This window comes from Thamnophis elegans, chromosome Z, assembly GCF_009769535.1.
Source record: "Thamnophis elegans isolate rThaEle1 chromosome Z, rThaEle1.pri, whole genome shotgun sequence".
In the NCBI taxonomy this organism is placed as follows: domain Eukaryota; kingdom Metazoa; phylum Chordata; class Lepidosauria; order Squamata; family Colubridae; genus Thamnophis; species Thamnophis elegans.
Window position 1 is genome coordinate 12,598,209 of NC_045558.1, and position 20,043 is coordinate 12,618,251.

At 37.5% G+C, this 20,043-nt stretch overlaps 1 protein-coding gene across 1 annotated transcript in view; it reads right to left on the bottom strand.

The window, feature by feature from the left end:
• The window catches only part of PTPRN2 (protein tyrosine phosphatase receptor type N2), a 530,861-nt gene that overhangs the window by 337,298 nt on the left and 173,520 nt on the right, over positions 1 to 20,043 (bottom strand). The window contains exon 10 of the mRNA XM_032234973.1: positions 1,668 to 1,732. Coding sequence (XP_032090864.1) covers positions 1,668 to 1,732 — 65 coding nt within the window. The remainder of the gene's footprint in view (positions 1 to 1,667; positions 1,733 to 20,043) is intronic.

Here is a 20,043-nt window from a genome sequence, read left to right on the forward strand (position 1 = left end):
ACTGTCTCTGACCCACACAAATCTCTGTTGAGTTCGATAGGCCATGGTTGGTTTCGCACATTGTGCTAGTGCCACAATGTTATTTGTTTGAGGTTTTTGTGTAGGACATTTCATCTCAGTAATATGGGTTGCTTGATGGCCATGGAAAACCCATATCATTCTGGTGGTCGATTTTGCAATGGAAAGTTTTACAATGAAAAGACTAATATTATTATTTAAGCTTCTTGTTTTTCTCAAAAGACATACTGCCCAGGACACTGGCCAATGTAGTTGTGCAATTTGAGCCTCCAGCAACCTAGAGGTGGTTCCACATAAGCAGATGCCCCATAACAGCACTTCATCTATTTTGCAATTGATCCAGGTGGCTAACCAACTAATCAGTCATCCAGGAGTTCATAGGTGGTCTTCTGAAACTCTCATATTTATTGACACAATGCTAAGCAATTTTTTTAAATCACAGCTTGCTGAACACATCATCGGGACCCAATTTGTACTTAATATGGAGCCATAATGACTCCTTCATCAAGCTAATTTCCAAATAAAGAAATTATATTACAGCTTAATGCTGTAAGCCCATTCACCTTTCCTCTCTTTCTCAATTCACATGTTTCTCACAATCATAGCTGCTGCTCTGTTAACATTTTGGTGCAACTGTTCAACTTTGAAGGCAGACTCCTTGGGCCTATGGTGGCCAGGGATATTTTCCAGCTTCTGCTACTGCCAGTTCTCTCAGGGATGCGCTTTGGGCACATGCGCGCTTCGGACATGTGTGTGCTTTGTGTGCGCACGGTTGGTGTGTGCTAGACGTGTATGTGCAGTAGTAAAAAAAAAGCTTCTGCACATGTGCAGAAGCAAAAATTAAGATGGCAGCACCATAGGCACCGCTAATAGAACTGATTCGGGGGTGTGGCAGGCAGTTACTACCTACTCAGCCAAACCCGTCCAAGCTAGTAGGAACCCACCTTTGATGGTGGCCATGTAGCCCTGAAATTCTGGGAGCAGTAACTCCAGATGAATTGGAGGGGACCAGGTTGAAGAAGATTGAAGTGAGTGCTTACAGCATTAAACAGCGGCAGGCAGGCAAAGTGAAGCTGCAAAAGTGGTTTGTAACATCTCCATCATATATACAATTAATAGCAGATTTAGCAATCTGTTTTTGTTCTGACAGGTTGTATCATTTTTATAAAAGATATGCTATGTATCACAGCATGTGTATAAGAGGAGTGTTGCCTTAAAAGAGTTTTCCATATACATTAGAAATTTAAACAATCATAAAAGCATAGAAATTTATATGTAGTTCACAAAAAATGTGGGATATCGAGGGATATGTTATCCTAAGTTTAAATCTTGACGATTGTGAAGTTGAAGCACAGCATTAATTAAAACAGGTGGAAATAATCAACTCACCAATTACATTATTGGTTTCGGGAAACCTTGTTGCAAATATGTGACAAAGCCATGAAAATTCTTAAAAGCTATAATGATTTACTTATATGGTTGATGAAATAGGACATTATTATGACAGAAGCAAGAATTTAATAATCAGAAAAATGTAAAAGCCTTTGGGAAGATTAATGCAATTTACCTACCAACCTTAAAGAGAGTTAAGATTTCATCAAAGAATAAATCAAAGGATTTAGATAAGAAGATACGCTGCATTCACTTACCTTCTCCATGCCAATCTTCAATATTTTCAATCCTGTATCTTTTTCAAGCATATTTTTGTTGTCAGCTGTTAAGAAAATTAGGAATGGCATTGTTAAAGGGGTTGGGATGAATTTGCATCATATTTTTTCATCACTGTTACACATTTTTAAGCTCTCAGATCTTTGCTTTGCCATCCTCACAGAATCACTGTAAAATGGATTAGTATTCAATTTTATAGGGAATAAAAGAAAAGATGAGAAAAAAAATAGAAATCTTCCTTGACTACTTTACAAATCAGTAAGACAGCCTCCTGTTGAAACTAGAATGTTGTCCACTTGGGCAATTTTGTCATACAACATGTTCAGTTCATCTATTGAGTGTTCTTCCTGTTTTCAGATGTTGATCTAAATCAGAGGGGGGTGCTAATTTTTTTACTACTGGTCTGAGCGCACTCCCACGTATGATGCTTCTGTATATGCACAGAAGCATCTGGGTGGGTCGGCGGAGCTCCCACCACCGCTACTACCAGTTCACCCAATCCGGGCCGAACCAGCAGCTACCCACCTCTGATCTAAATGGAGTCAGATGGGGCTATTAGGAAACTAGCTGACTTTAGAACAGCTACATTAGCTCACATGGGCTCTTCAAAAGCTGGTTCTAGTGAACATTTTGGTGATCTCCAGGAAATCTCAGGACTAAAAAGTTCACAGGGACATTTCCAGAAGAAGGAAATGGAAAGCACTTTCCTATCACACAAAGATGGGTGTGTTCATATAGTCAGAGAAGCTGAGATTAATTCAATCAGGTTTTTACTGTTTTAAGCAACTCAGAACCAAAATTGCATGAAGCTCGCCAAGCATTGAATAAATCCCCCAAAGCCGCTTCAAAAATTGTTATTTCAATATGAGAGAAGGTGAGCATTATTAAATATATAGTTACTAATAGGTTTAATTTAAATATTTAAATTCAGCCAAATTTGTTTTTGTCCAAATATTAATTTATTTAATTTTCCAGATTCAATTAGGATGCAGCTGTCAAATCCAATTGATCATCCTCTGCCTAGATTCTGTAAGTAAACACATAAAACCAGGTACAGAGAATTAGCCATTTGGAAAGATACATATTCATACAAGAGGCATTCTCCATATACAGTACTTCTGTTAGCTCCAAGAAGTCTCAGCAAATTACATGGGTGTCATCAAAGATATTACCTTGAGTGAAACTGGTTAAGAATCATGATGACTGAGAACAAGATAGAAACAGTGTGCTCTATATTCCCTTCCACAATTTGATTTTATGATTGAGAAAAAAATATTCACTCTTTATTTATCTGATAATATTGTTCTTGTTTCAGTTTTTGTTCAAAACTTACACACACAGAACCAGCTTGGATCCCTCTTGCTTCAGATGAAAGATTAAGATGATACCCTGGCAATTTCTTGCAACAAGTTTGAATCAGATGGCTAAATGCATTGTGCTACATGATTTGGTGTGGAATTGTATTCTCTATCACATAGAAGATAGATACAAAATACAGATCCGAATGCAAACTCTTCATACCTCTGCCATCTCAATAGTTCAACACCCAAACCCTGAAACAGCCTCACCATTCCTGATGGAAGGACTAGCCTTGTTCATCCTAACATTTTCTAAATAAGTTCAGTAATTTTCCAGGATCACGGTTTAGAAACAAAAATTCACAACTAATTTAATTCATTCTTGCTATTTAGGCATTTATTCAATGTTACATGGATTTAAACACTCAACTAACATCAGCCTTATTTATCTTTCCAATTCCCCAGAAAGAAGGCTTAGTAAATGTTATTCAATCTCTTTTGCATAAAAAGAAGGGCAAACTAAGGCAGGGACTTGAGTCAGATCACCTTAGCCTCCCTGAATCAATGCTGCAACGGTGATTAAAATTCAGTACTTTGTTAACACAATGATTTCATATTATAAGCCTATGGATCGTAATATGTGCTCTTTGTAATATACGCATACCACGTTAATCTGTAACAATAAACAGATCATGCAGCTGAGTTGATTTCAAACACTCAAACAACTAAAAAGAGAATGCCTCAAAAAACCCCACTAATAATGTGAATTCATGGTTGCTCTTTGTTGAGAAACACTTATGAAATGAATTCTGCTATACAAATATCAACTTTTTTCCAAAGGAGCATATATATTTCACATTTCAGCATCATTCCAAGATAATGCCCAAAAGATATGGAAATGTCAGTGATTTTTTTTCTTTATTCTCTCATCCTGATTTTTTGCTTTTATAATTTTTTACAAAGTGTAAATTTCATCATAGTCTTTAAAGAATTACTTAATTTAATTACATATTTAGGTTATGGTGGAAAATTCCTGGCTGTATAATGATCCAAAGTGCTTATTTTTCTTACTCAACGTAATAATTTTTTACATGATGGAGTTAGCTAGCCTTCAAAGAAATCTCCAAATTTGACAGTGAAAAAAAATCTATGACTGGCAGAGATTTGGAGGTCCTCAAAAGCAATTCAATAGATGATTTTAGCTTAGTTTAGAAGATTATGTCACAAAGCATTGCTTGGTCCTATTCTTTGTACTTTTCAGTTATGAATGCCTAATCTACTATGCAAAATGCTGCTATATCCTTATCCAACTTTAAGAGCTGTGGTTCAGTGGTTAGAATGAAGTACTGCAGGCTACTTCTGCTGCCTGCCTGCTGCCTGCAATTTGGCAATTCAAATCCCATCAAGGTTGGCTCAGCCTTCCGTCCTTCCAAAGTGGGTAAAATGAGGACCCAGATTGTTGGGGGCAATAAGATGACTCTGTAAACCACTTAGAGAGGACTGGAAAGCACTGTGAAGCAGTATATAAGTCTAAACACTATTGCTATTATTGTTGTGATTGTTATCCTTTCCATTATAGCTTTTTTGCCCCTTCTACATTCCTTCCTTTTCCTCAGCTTCCAAATCGATATGCTCTTGTTTAATCACCTGGATATTTCTTTGTTTGTCTAATTGAAACTTGGAATTCAGCAATTTTGCTTAGCATGAAAATAAGCACAAAAGCAGTATGCCTGCCCAACAATGGGAGGGGCTTCATGGAGGAGATAAAGGATAGTCTTGAGTCAAGATGGAAAAGAAATAAAAATCATTGCTAACACTGGATGGAATCAAGCACTATAATATCTCCACAACTATCTTCCTTTGATCTCCTTTTTCTTATCTTTCTGTTTAAAAGATTGCCATTCAGCTGAGATACAAATGGAAGGGGGGGGGGAAATGTAGACCAAAGAGATGCTGTAAAATTGTCACAATTAACCATCTGCATCCATCTAGAGGAGGCCTCAGTCTTGTCTATTGGAGGAGTCCTGTGAGGTCTGTTATGGATTATTATGGCAATCAATTTCAAGGCTGCAGTTCTTTCTGCTGGAAAAAATGGCTTCTCCTCCACTCCAACACAAAGTGACAGAAATAAATTATGCTGCTCAGGACATTCACCTTTAGAGACTCAAAGCTCTGAGCTGTGGCAACCTCTCTATCTTGTTGAACACTCAGCAACCATCGAGTTGTGCTGCTTAATAGAGCAAGGCCATTAAGTTGTCCCCATTGTAATTTAGATCACAGAAGAGACTTCTACAGATTTTTCAGGTTAAAATAACTGGTATAAAGAGCAGGCGATATTATTGCACCATAGCTACGTGCTTAATTATATGGAATTGTCAAGTGCAAAGAATTATTCTGATAAATTAAAATACTAATTAAATAGACTATTGCTGAATTCTGGGAACATTATAAGGTTCCACTTCCTCAGGTAATTTGCATATCTTCATCTCTGAATTTAATTTTAATGGACTTCTTTTTAAATGTGTATTCAGGAACTGGTTGGGAGTTTATAGACACATGGGAATATTTTTTAATTGCATTAAAAGAGGAGCACCCATTTCTTTCATCTTTTCTAGAAATGTTTGCAATTCAAATTGTATTTTTAATAATTAAGAAAACGCTACAGGTGTATTGGTGGGGTTTATCCTTTTGTAGTAATATATTTTCTAAACAATCATTTTTCAAACCTATCGGTATTAAAATACAATGAACAAGATCTCAATTGACTGCAGATTGAAATCTGGTATTTAACATCTGTGCTAAAAGTTTAATATAGTTCTGTTTCTCTCAGTACTCATACAAATCACATGATGTACAAAACCACACCCATGATTTGAATACATGGGTTCATAAAAATATTTAAAGCATGTATTATTAAAAAACATGTTCCTTTTTCTACACACTTTATCCTTCTGAAATACAGTTACATTCTATTTCTAACCACCAATTCTTAATCCATGTAAAACCATTTATTTTGGTTATTTTTTAATCTTTTCTTTTTATCAGAATGATAAAAATCCATCACTTTTAAGGACTCTGGAAAAAAAATAATGTAGTTTGCATTTTAAATTGAACTAATTTTCTCCCCTGGAACACATAATTATCTTTTGGATTTTGTATTTCTGTGAAACAGTCCCATAATGAAAAAAGCATATAAAATTTATACGTTCAAGAAAAAGCATATAAAAAGTCCATGATATCCATTTTGAATATGTGTGATGGGATTAATGAAAACAAAAGTGCACATGAATATAGAAATACTGGTATAAATTTGGTCTTCACAACATTTGAAAGTATAGAATCCTCATCAGTACCCAATCTTCCCATTTACAGTATAATGATTTGGTTACAACTATTTTAGCCTAAAAAAAGATTATTAAAAGTTTTCAAAAACCTAATTGTTTACTAGCAACCACATTAAATTTTTGACTTTCAACCATAGAGGAATTGATCATGTAAACTTACATGATTAGTTTCACTGCACCACTACCTGTTTACTAGGTTCAGATGCAACAAATATGATTCATCCAGATTTCTGTCTTATAACTACGGATCTGCCTAAATTATTTGAAGAATCATTAATTACCATTGTTACTTTCATCAATAAGCTCTCGCTGTGCAATTTATGTATCTAATCTCCCGAGTTGCAAGTAGAAACAATAGGTAAGACTCAACGTTAGGAGAGATGACAGAAAAGGAACTATTGATTTATTTTTAAAGTAGTACACATTTAATAATTTATTCAATGTTTCATATTCTAATTATTGATTATGAACTGAAGCTAAAATATTGGGTGTAGATAAGAAAGTCTCCATCAGCTATGTAATGAATTTTATTAAAAGATGTTATAAGTGAAACTGTCCATGCTTATCTGGTTGCTGTGAACTAAACTTTATAAAGGAAGGGGAAAATATAAAAGGGGACAAAGGAAGAAAAAGATGGTTGAATCTTAAATTATTCTAATAGTAGATATATTATTTCTGAAAATCAACGTAATTGCTGTGCATATAAATAGCCTGTCTTGTCCATGTTATCTGAATGGATCACATACTATCCATATTCATAGTCACATACATAACTGCTATCTACTGGATTCAATAAGTGATTCTTAGAACACTTATTATATAGTTAATCTTTCACTTATGACTACATTTGGGATTGGAATTTCCATTGTTATGCAAGGTGGTTGTTAAATGAGTCACACCCAACTTATGTCCTTTTTTAATGCTGTTTAAGCAAATCACTGCAGCTGTTAAATAAATCAGGCAATTCTTAAGCAAATCTAGCTTCCCATTGATTTTGCTTGCCAGAAGATGACTAAATCACAAATAGCAATCACATCATCCTAGAAAGTTGCAAACATTGAACATACATGGCGATTGCCAAGTGTCCAAATTTTGATCATGTGACTGTGGGAACCTGTGCCCTTTGTAAGTGCAAGGACCAGTTGTAAATCACATTTTTCAGTGCTGTTTTAACTTTGTGTGGTAACCAGAGGTGGGTTCCTACCAGTTCGCACCTATTCGGTAGAACCGGTTCGTCAAATCTACCAAACCGGTTAGAAGAGGTTCCACCAATGGACCCAAAAAGCAGGCCACACCTACAGAAGAGGTTCCAAAATTTTTTGAAACCCACCACTGGTCCTTGGATATGATTATTCTACACTATCATGCTCATATTTATAAAACTCAGTGCCTCTGTGAAAGGTAAGGATGACTACTGCGTTTATGATGCAATCAGAACATTGCGTTGTTGTTGTTTTAACGCAAACCAAAGATGCCTTTTAAAAAACAAGTTTACATCATATTCTTATGCATGCCAGTGCTGTGTGTGAGGTAATTTAAGGTGGTTCTGACAAGTATCGTCGGCATCTTCATATCCGGTCACATGGGCGGCAAGCCACTTCCATCCGGTTACATGGGTGGCAAGCCACTCCCACTACTGGTGGTAACTAAACAATTGATTATAAGATGAGGATTACCTATGTACAATTTTTATACACACTTTAGTCATTGATCAGCAGTATAATGAATACAATTACTTTTATAACCTCCAATTTTCCAGAAATAGATAAATTCTACCTTTACACATGTAAATTAAGAACACTATGAAGTCTTTAAATTTAAAACTCTGTATTAAAATATAGTAGCCACAATAAAGCCAGTGTTCATATATGGTACTGAAGTTTCAATGCCGTGGATTGCATTTTCTTTATCTTTTGTGTGAAGTTAAACCCTTTCAATAACAAATTGGTGGAAAAAATAAAAAATTGAGTATACTTTCTTTGACTATATTCTTCCTTTTTAAAGACAGTAAAAGGCCTAAAATCTTGCATAAAGTTCATTATGTGTAGGAAGATAAATTCAGTATAGTACATTATACATACAATAAATAATACAGTGTGTGTGTGTATGCATATGTATTGATTGGCTAATTATATGCTGTCAAGTTAGGGTCAACTGTTAATGTCTCCATTGTCTCCATCAGAGGTGGGTTCCTACCAGTTCGCACCTATTCGGTAGAACCGATTCGTCAAATCTATCGAACCGGTTAGAAGAGATTCCACCAGTGGACCCGGAAAGCAGGCCACACCTACAGAAGAGGTTCCAAAAATTTTTGAAACCCACCACTGGTTCTTGGATATGATTATTCTACACTATCATGCTCATATTTGTAAAACTCAGTGCCTCTGTGGAAGGTAAGGATGACTACTGCGTTTGTGGTGCAATCAGAACATTGCATGTGTTGAAGATGCCTTTTAAAAAACAAGTTGACATCATATTCTTATGCATGCCAGTGCTGTGTGTGAGGTAATTTAAGGTGGTTCTGACAAGTGTTATCTGCATCTCCATATCCGGTCACATGGGCGGTAAGCCACTCCCATCCGGTCACATGGGTGGCAAGCCACTCCCACAAAGGACGCCACACCCACAGAGTAGGTTCGAACAATTTTTGAAACCCACCACTGGTCTCCATGATTATCTTTCTTATTTATTTATTTACTTACTTATTTTTAGTTTGTCAAACATGTACAGGATAGCAGGTATAAGTATGGACATGGACATGAACAAAGGAAATGAATACAAGTAAATGGGGACAGTAGGACAGGGATGGTAGGCATGCTGGTGCGCATGCCCCTTTTACGGACATCTTAGAAATGGGGTGAGGTCCACAGTTGACAGTTTGAGGTTGAAGCTGTGGGTGTGTGAGGATGTAACAATGGAGTCGGGAAGGGCATTCCATGCATTGTCCACTCTGTTGCTGAAGTCATATTTTCTGCAATCAATCCTTGATCCTTTGGGTCTTCCAACAAACAGTACACAATTGCTGTTGTACTGTGAGCCCATCTTGGTTTTAGCATATGAAACCAACTTTTGTCTTGCTTTTGTAATATATCCGTATATTGTTCCTGAAGCAGGGGAAAACTCCCCCAAACTCTATAATTCTTAGGTTGGCTGAGAACTCTGAGAGTTGTGGTGGGATACATTTCAAGGGAACCATTGGGGTTGGTCTGAGGTATAGCAAAAAGAGGATCCCAAAGAATTTCTTAAATAAGATGGCTCATAAAGGTGATTTTGGACCAAGAATTCATGAAAACAGCATAAATGAAGTCCTGGGGGAGGCAATTGTGACCAGAAGTGAAGCAATTTACTTCTTTCTCCCAATATGTTTTCCAGCAACTTCATTTAATGGGAAAAACAAGCTTTTTAGCTCTTGCTTAAACTAACACAAAAATTGTTTTATCCTAACCTGCCTTTTAATTCTCCCAGGAAAATCTCCACGGTCACAGTTAATACAAAATATTAGATTTCTCTAGACACAGCATTGTTTCTCTCTTCCCATCTTATTCCTTTCAAGCTAAGCACATATTATTTATTTATTTCCAATTACAATACCACACTAGAGAGATTAATAATTTTAAGAACATTTTTGCCTAGCTATGTTACATGCACTAGAGTGACAATGTGGCTGAATTAAATGGTCAGACACAACACTGAAGCGCTTCCTTTTTCCATATTCAAAGGGATTTTTTTTTTTTTGTCAAAGAGAAAGGCCAAGAGGTTGCAGAGAAATCTATCTTTGCCCCGCCTTTCATATTCAAAGGCAGGGAAATATGTAAGACCTTCACATTTTGCTTGCTTCTTTTCTAATCTCTGGCAAAGCTGCAATGAAAACGGAGCCACCGAAAGGCTAAACTGCATGGTAATAACAGTGACAGCCTTGTAAATGTTATGTCAAATCCAATTTTCAACTCATTTTTCAAGTGATTTTAATTAGATATTGTTTCAATCTCTCTTGCATTAATATAATTCTTCATAGAAACATTTCAGCTTATGATCTATTGAATGGGACCCCCCCCCCTTTCCTGGCTGGAGCTTGATGCTTTGAATAATTTAAAATAAGATTAAAAAAAAAACAATTACAGCCATTTTCAGCATGCAGGCCAGTAGACCCATAATTGTTTATTTTTGCTGATACCGGGGAAGCTCATAATTTAGCTTTTCCCAGATCTTTCATAGATGTGAACAGACAGACACCCCCCCCCCCATCATATGAAAAGCTGGAATTGTGTAATAATGCCAATAATTTCCCACCACCATTTTCCTTCAGTTAGAACTAGTCATCTAATACAGGGGGCCCCAATCCCTGATCCCGTGCCAGAAACTGGTCTGCGCAAACAAGCAAAGTCCCATCGGCAAGATGCAGGCAGCATGTGAAATCATGCCCCCCCCTTTCAGTCTGCAGAAAAACTTCTCTCCAGAGAATCGGTCACTGGTGCCCCAAAGGTTGGGGGGGGTGAGTGGGCTGCTGATCTTAACTCAAGGACTCCTAGCCAACAAACCATATTAATTTCAAACAATAAACTAAAAAAAAAAAAAAAGCTCTGAGCCCTCCCTTCATTTTACATATGTCTATATAACATCCAATACCACCTTTAAAAAGTCTAAGGAGATTCTCAGTCATGCAGGTCAGTGGTGGGATTCATTTTTTTTTACTACCAGTTCTGTGGGCCTGGCTTGGTGGGCATGGCGTGGCTTGTGGGCATGGCTTGTGGGCGTGGCAGTGGAAGGATACTGCAAAATCCCCATTCCTTCCCCACCCACCTAACCTGCTTTCCAGCTCCGTTCTCCTGTTCAGGGCAACAAAAGAAGATCAGTTGGGAGGTTGGAGGCAGCTGGTGGGGCCAGTCCATTTGCTGGTTCTCAGAACTACTTAAAATGTCTGCTACTGGTTCTTCAGAACCTGTTAGAACTGGCTGAATACCACCTCACATCCAGGTCATGGTTGTCCCAAAGGTGCTTTTTCACAAGGCAACTGGACTTTGTTTTTCTTTGAAGACATTTTGCTTCTCATTCAAGGAGTTTTTTTCAGAACTGAAGAAGCTTCTTGGATAAGAATAGAAATATCTTCAAGAAAGATTGGAAGCAAATTATTTATTTGAAACTCTACACAATTAGAATCAGGCTCATCTGCTAATGATATAATGCGTGGGTCCACATAATTATCTTCACAAAAATACAGAATTGGTTGCCACTGCCAACTTCTATGAACTTTTAAAAACTTTTTAAAACCCTAACCCTAACCCTACCTTGTAGTCCTGGGGTTGCCTAATAACCTCCCAACCCTGCACAACTTTTTGAGATCAGCCAAGGTCAGCCAGGAACTACTACTGAGATGAGCATCATAAACTGACAACTAAATCAAAGATAGTGAATCTGTGACCCTGAAAAGTAGCTAAATTGAAATATTCAGCATTCAATTCAACAATAGTCAACACAAATAGGAAGTGTAAGAGTTGTAGTCTAGGCTGGCACAATGGCTAAATCTGTTCCCTCGCTGTTTCTTAAACAGCAAGATTGTGTTTCTTTAATTTTAATAATTTTCCTGCTAACCTAGCAGTTCAAAAGCAAACAAATGCAAGTAAATAGGTGCTGCTTCATTGGGAAGATTACTGCATTTCTTATTTTCATGTTGGCAACACGATGACAAAGGTGTCTCTCAATGCAAGCTCTCTTGGCTGAGAACCAGAAATGAGCACCATCTATAAGTATTCAGACTATACAACTTGATAATACACTACATTTTGCCTGACAATGTTGTTTTGTGGACTTCCCATGGGATCTTCCTCAAACTGAAATGTTTGCCAGATAGGAACTATTTTGGATGAAAACAGAGAATTTCCCAGGAAACGTTCTCCAAACATTACATGAATAAAAGTTCTTTATTGAGAGGAAAAACAGAAATCTCAAATTATCCTTCACTGCAGGAGTGAAATTCAGCAGGTTCTGACAGGTTCTGGAGAACCGGTAGAGGAAATTTTGAGTAGTTCAAAGAACCAGCAAATACTACCTCTGGCTGGCCCCAGAGTGGGGAGGGAATCGGAATTTTGCAGTATTCTTCCCCTGCCATACCTACTAAGCCACACCCACAGAACCGGTAGCAAAAAAAAATGAATTTCACCATTGCTTCACTGTCTACATATATAGGAGTAGGCAGAAAGGCGGAACACCAAAAGCCAATATGGTTTCCAATCTCTAAGCCTTGCAAATAAAACGGTATTTGGCTGTGGGTCAAAGTTGATCACCCCACCTTAATCTGAATGCTTGTCTTTCTCCCATTATGCTAATGTCCACCATTCTCTTCTGTGGTGGATAAAACAGGTGTTTCCACAAGGCCAAACGCAATGATTGACAGTGACCAATCCCAAATATTTTTGATTAGCACTTACTCCTCCATACACAATTTCAGCCCAAACGTCTCATCACAAAAGCATATGATAAATTGTTAGAGTTTTAAGAATAATATAATCATTTTGACCAATAGGGAATTTTTCTCCAACATGTCTGCTGAGGGAAGATTCTACTATGACAGAATTAAATGCACACACCGTTCCACAGTCACTGAGCTATGGTTTCTTTTTAATCATAGTTTGCTGACTAGCTGGACTGACATGGTTGGATTTACACAGCATGCTAAACCATGGTTTAATTCAATACTAGAATGAAACAAGTCACATTATGTATAAATCAAGTCACATAGTTTTACAAATGAAACATGCCAGGATAACACTTTCTGAATGAAGGCATAAAATTGGAATAACATTTTCGATGTAGATGCTTTAATCGTAGCAGTGTTCCCAAGCTCGGCAACTTTAAGATGTGTGGGTTTCACCTCCCAAAATTTCCATGCTGGCTGTCCACAGTTGATATCCACATATCTTAAAGTTGCCAAGCTCAGGAAAACTGAGTTAGATCCTGAACTAGAGGATAAATCTGCCAAGAAAGCCCCTAGAAGCAGATATAGTCAAAAAAATTATTTATGCAAGACAAATATTGAAAGGAAGAAGTTTGAAGATCCAAGAGACTTCCTGAAGTTTGCATGTTTTATTTCAAGAAAGAAGGAAAGAAGAAAAGAGAGAAGCAAGCAGGCTTGCCTATTCTCAAAGCCCAGCTGATGATATTTCAAATGCAAAATTATTCTGTTCAAAGACTGTTCAATCAGCACCTCAACAATAGGACTGGTGTATGCCTCTTTGCTTCTTATTTTTATAGCTCGCATATATTACTTCTTTGGGGAGACCAATATATCTTATGTATCTCAATGATAGCATGTGTTTCAGAATGCATGAGAATTGCTTTTCAAAAAGAAGCTTAAAAAACTCTAATGAACAACAAAATGTACACTTCTGTTTCAATATTGCATTTAGCCGCTGATCTGTTCCTAGCAAATAAGGCCTCACTCTACAAGTCCATTTCAATAATAACCAAGCCTATTGTTCATTATTCATCTGCTAGTGCATTTATGTTCTCCTGGCACAACCAGATTTGCCAGAGTTGGAAAAACATTTGCAATATTTCAACTGACTGGTTTATTAAACCATAAGTTATACAGATAATGTATTGGGTCACCCACCTGTAAATCTATTTGCTCTGCACCCAAAAAGAAAAGAAAAAAATATTTATTACTAGCAATGGCCAAACAAGATACACTTTTTGATGAAAATGAAAATGAGTTATAGTAACAGGCTCACTTGTTTCTCCACTCCAAGCATCTGCCTACATTTCTCTCTTTCCAATAGTTGCACTTTCATGAAGGCTTAGGAAGCTCTTTTGCAAAAATAAAAAGGATTTATTCTAAGTCACCACACAATGAAAAATTCATTGTAAATGTCTTCCATTTGAAACACACAAAACCCCTAAGAATGCATGAGATCTGATTCCGTTTTCATTCCTTTTCTTCTTCCTTTTTTTTTTTTGGTATGCAATTCTAGCTTTTACACTAAATAACTTTTTTTTTTCATTTTACTGCTTTCAACGGGCATTGCACTGAGCTGTCAGTTAGAAAGGGAGACTTTGTTTATGGGTAGGATTGTGTAATGTGAAACTTCAAATATCAAAACAGAAACACACATATAGAAGAATAGCAAATTTCACTTCCATATGTGATCAGCTTAAATCCATACTTAAGAAAATAAAGAATAACAAGAAATTAATATTAATTTAATCTTAAGGACAATTCCCTCCTTTTTGCTGAACAATTATAGAAATCCCCCCACTACCACCATAATATACAAATACATTCTCTGCTCCCCCAAGCTGGTGAAGAGCTCCACCTTCTGTTCTGAATCAACCTCAAAAGCTCTTTATTGGTATAAATTTCAGCTGTTATTGTTTTCTTGTAATAGGATTACCAGATTTCTGGTAAAAGGAGGACAGGTCCTCCTTTTGTCCTCATGTCCTTTGTCCAGTATGTGTAGCCTTAAAATCAATCTATTGTCCAGTTTTGAATATTGTTTTTTTAATTGAAAAAACAGTAGTCATTCAAACATTTGTCTATTGTGACTTTGTAAATTGTCTCCTTTCCCTTGCTCACTGTCAGACTCAATAACTCTAGATTTATTGTAGCAATTAGCTAATATAATAATTACAACAGTTGGCTTCAATCTAATCCCTTCAAATCTAAAAATAAAAAGCCAACACCATCCTAGGGTGCTTTAACAGAGGGATAGAATCAAGATCAGTGAAGCATTGGTACTATTTTGACACTAGGACACACTTGGAATATTGTATCCAGTTTTGGTTGCCGTGATATAAAAAGAATGTTGAGACTCTAGCAATAGCAATAGCAATAGCAGTAGACTTATATACCGCTTCATAGGCCTTTCAGGCCTCTCTAAGCGGTTTACAGAGAGTCAGCATATTGCCCCCAACAATCTGGGTCCTCATTTTACCCACCTCGGAAGGATGGAAGGCTGAGTCAACCCTGAGCCGGTGAGATTTGAACCGCTGACCTGCTGATCTAGCAGTAGCCTGCAGTGCTGCATTTAACCACTGCGCCACCTTGGCTCTAGAAAGAGTTCAGAGAGAAAGCAATGAAGATACAGAGGGATGAAAGAAACAATGTAATCTACAAAATCAACTGTAACAATTGCAACCAATTTTATGTGGGACAAACATCACGTCAATTAAAAACCAGGATCCACGAACAGCAGCTGGCAATTTAATGTTACAATCTCAATTCCTTAATCTCTACCCACGCTGACACCGAACAACACTAGTTCGATTGGAGCAACGCAAAAATCACACCAACACCAAACAACAACAATTTGATTGGAGCAACACATGCTACCACCTGCCACGCTCGTGAGTTCATTGAAGCCTGGCACTCCACAAGCAATTCCATCAACAGACATATTGACTAAAACCACCTTACGAATCCCTCAGAATCCAAATCAACCACACAGCCAACCAGAGACAGCACTGACCCTCAATCAACCCATACAAGACCCCCCACCAACCAGCACTTCACCTCCCAATGACCTTCACCTGATATAATCTCCCCATCATAAGACCCATCACAAGACTCTCACTAATGACTTACACCTGACCATCACAATACTCATTACAAGATCCTTACTTGATACACTCACACCTGACCCATCCCAAGACCTATTGACCACATGAAGCCCTTATAAACAGAAGAATACCGTATATACTCGAGTATAGGCCGACCCGAATATAAGCCGAGGCACCTAATTTTACCACAAAAAACTGGAAAAGTTATTGACTCGAGTATAAGCCTAGGGTGGGAAATGCAGCAGCTACCGGTAAATTTCAAAAATAAAAATAGATACCAATAATGTTTTTGAATATTTATTTCAAAGAAAAACAGTAAACTAGTGGTGTATTCAATGAAATACTTCACCACCTCATGATGCTGATGTCCCGCTGTGATGATGATGTCCCGTGCAGCCGCGGGAGCGATGTCCCGCCTCCTATGACACACGGCACAGTGATTCCTATCATTGGATCACTGTACCAGAGGAGGTGGGACATCGCTATGTGGCTGCTTGCCATAACAAGGAGGAGGTGGGACATTGTTGCAGAGTGGCAGGAGGGGGAGGAAGGGGAATCCTAAGACAGCCCTGCATTACATTAGAATGTGAGGAGGGGGGATGGTGCGGTGCGCGCTGCGCGGCAAACTGACACAGAGGGAGGGGAAACTCACAGGGGCGCCAGGCCATTCACGAGCGTCACCCAGCGGCATGGCCCCGCCCCTTTTTTCCTCCATTTCGGGCAAATTTTTCACTGACTCGAGTATAAGCCGAGGCGGCTTTTTTCAGCCCAAAAAGTGGGCTGAAAAACTCGGCTTATACTTGAGTATATACGGTACTGACAATGACAACCCCTAAACTCTGCTGAAGATGTTACCTAGTCTGATTATGAAATGTTCGGAAACCAATCCACAAGCTCAGAGAAAAAACTTTCACCCTCAAAAGCAATGAAGCAACGGAAGATGATTATGGGACTGGAGGCTAAAACATATGAAGAATGGTTGCAGGAATTGCGTGTTCTAGTTTAATGAAAAGAAGGCCTAGGGGTGACATGAAAGCAGTATTCCAATATTTCAGGGGCTGCCACAAAGAAGAAGAGGTCAATCTATTCTCTAAAGTACCTAAAAGCAGAATAAGAAGCAATAGAAGGAAACTAATCAAGAATACAAGGAACCTGGAATTAAGGAGAAAGTTCCTAAGCAGAAGAACAGTTTGCCTTCAGAAGTTGTGAGTGCTCTATAACTGGAGGCTTTTAAGAAGAGACTGGACAGCTACTTATCTGAAATGCTAAAGGTTTCCTGTTTGAGCAGAGGGTTGGATTAGAAAACCTCAAAAGTTCCATCCAATTCTGTTATTCCTATAGTCTGTAGATCACATGGCTTGCCATACATTTCTATGGTGGAATATGAGGAGCACCTTGTCATTGACTCTATATTATGAATAGTATATCTTCTCAAACATAAATATTTGTTGGAAAAAATATTGTGATTGTGATCTTTCTGAAGATGACTGGAAAGATCACTGCTTTTCTGGATTGATGGAAAAAATAATTTTATATACAACTAGGCATTGATACTTTTTTCTGGTTTTAAATTTTGGCTGTATTTTTTGTCACAGGTGTCAGGAAAATTAAACAGTATGTCCTCCTTTTGTCCTCTTTTCCAATTGTCCATGTGCCTGAAATCCATACCTACAGCACAGTGGTGAAATTCATTTTTTTTTTACTACCGGTTCTGTGGCTGTGGCTTGGTGGCTGTGGCAGGGGAAGGATACTGCAAAACCCCATTCCCACCGCACTCTGGGGCCAGCCAGCGGTGGCATTTGCCAGTTCTCCAAACTACTAAAAATTTCCACTACCGGTTCTCCAGAACCTGTCAGAACCTGCTGAATTTCATCCCTGCAACAGCAGAATATGCATTTGGATTTAACTTGATCTTTTGTATGAAAAATAGCAACTCTATTCCCTACTAAATCATGGTTTGACACCGAAATATAATTTTATCATATTTTATCTATATCTTAAATTTTATTCTATTCCAATTTCAATTTAGACTGTATTTTATTTCAATTCCATTTTTAAACCACATTTTATTCCAATTCCATTTTATATTGCTTTTATCAAATTGTAGTAATAATTCATTTCTGGAACTTTGCACTTTGATACAGCCCAAGAACTAATCAATACAGACTCAATGTCTCATGGTTTGTGCGGGGATAACACCATTTTTAGGTAGGAAAATTAAACTGGGCTGGTCTTTAAGGTAGGGGTTGGAAAATATCTGCCATTTTTCTTTGCATAATATATCAAGCCATAGTTTGCTTGTCTTACCCAGCTACAGTTCTTAGGAACAAGTTCATTTGATAGAGGTTATGAATAAATGGAAGAACAGAATACTGGTATCTCTTGAGATATGGATCATCTCAAAGTCCCTGAAATAGGTATGGAAGAGTACAATGTACTATTTACACCTGAACACTTGAACATGAGTGTGAATGTAATTTGGCACATGTAGTCAATTCATACCCATGTTTCCTGATCCAACTTGTGAGATTAAGAATTTATGTCTATGTACATAGCTTACTAAAATCAGGACATAATAATTAAAATTAAAAATAAAGCTGAACAGGAAATAGTTTGGAGAACAAGAATATGCATGTCAGTTATGTGTTTTTAACTGACTAGAAAACGTTGTGTATTATTATACCTTATTTATTTAGTGTATGGCACACCTTAATCCTCATCACAAACACTTGTTCTGCAATTATGAAATCATAGCAATTAACATTATAGTGAAGTTTTATTGTTGTTAAATCAGAAAAGTTTCTTAATTGTAAGATCCTTTGTACTATTCCGGCTGTGTTGCTATATATTGTCTTTCTGAGCAAAGTTGTAATATGTACTTGTTAGCGCTATTTCTGATTCAGCTCTATTTTTCCTGACCACTTTGTACAAATATATTTGTAGACTGTTATAACTAGATTTCTGTTATAAACCTGGTTCACACTAATTTGCAGTTTGTAGACTATATTGTATGCCTTATTTTGTGTGAATAAGCCAATGAGTACTTACTCTACAAATTACAGTAGCCATAAAAGCTGCACAAAATTCTAAAAGGAAAAAACAGCAACCACAAAATCCCTGAAATTTTATGAGGCCCTGTGCCAGTGGTGGGTTTCAAATTTTTTTAGAACCCCTTCTGTATGTGTGGCCTGCCTTGTGGGAGTGGCCTGCCAGCCATGTGACCGGATGGGAGTGGATTACCAGCCATGTGACTGAGTAGGAGTGGCTTGGCAGCCATGTGACTGGGTGGGCATGGCCAACTTGTAAAATGTGGTGAAACTCACTTAACAACGCTCTTGCTTAGCAACCAAAATGTTGGCTCAGAAACTCTGGCATTTGAAGCATGCAAGTCTTAAAGCTGTCAAGTTACAAGACCCTTGCACCCCTAACCCTTTAGAAAAAAAAACCCCAGGGGTGTTCAAACTTGACAGCTTTAAGACTTGTGGACTTCAACTCCTAGAATTCCTATTCTCGCTCTTCATCTTGATGATGTGCAGACGGGCAGGGGGAGGGAGCTGGAACCAGTTCTAAACAGCACTGTAGATTTGTGGAACCTCTTCTATAGAAGAGGTTAGAACTGGCAGGAACCCACCCCTGCCCTGTGCACTGTGAGGACCTAAATTGTATTTTGTTCAGCTTATGACTACATTTGGCACTATCCACCATCCCCATTCCTACATATGTGCAAGCTGCCAGAATCCCAAACTAAATATGATATTGCACAAGTAACTTTATATTAAAGTGCAATATATAAGTGTGAAAAAGAGGATGTTTCCCTTCCCAATTCAACCCCCAGTCAGATTTGTATTTTGTTTCCTAATTGAGCCTTGATATTCAACACCATCATCTTTATAACCATCCACATTCAATCAATTTCATATCATTTAAGATACCCGGATAAGACCATTTGTATTGTCTCAGCAATAGCTTTCCAAGATAAATGTTATCATGTCTGACCAAGCACATGTAAGAAATTGGTGTGATACAAGTAGCATACATAATTCCATGAAAAATATTGTTAGAAATCTGTTTGAGAAAGTCTCTAGTTAAACATAACTTTCTATTATTTTTAAAAATATTATTTGGCAATTCCAGTGTCAAAAACAGAAGAATACAAAGTTCTG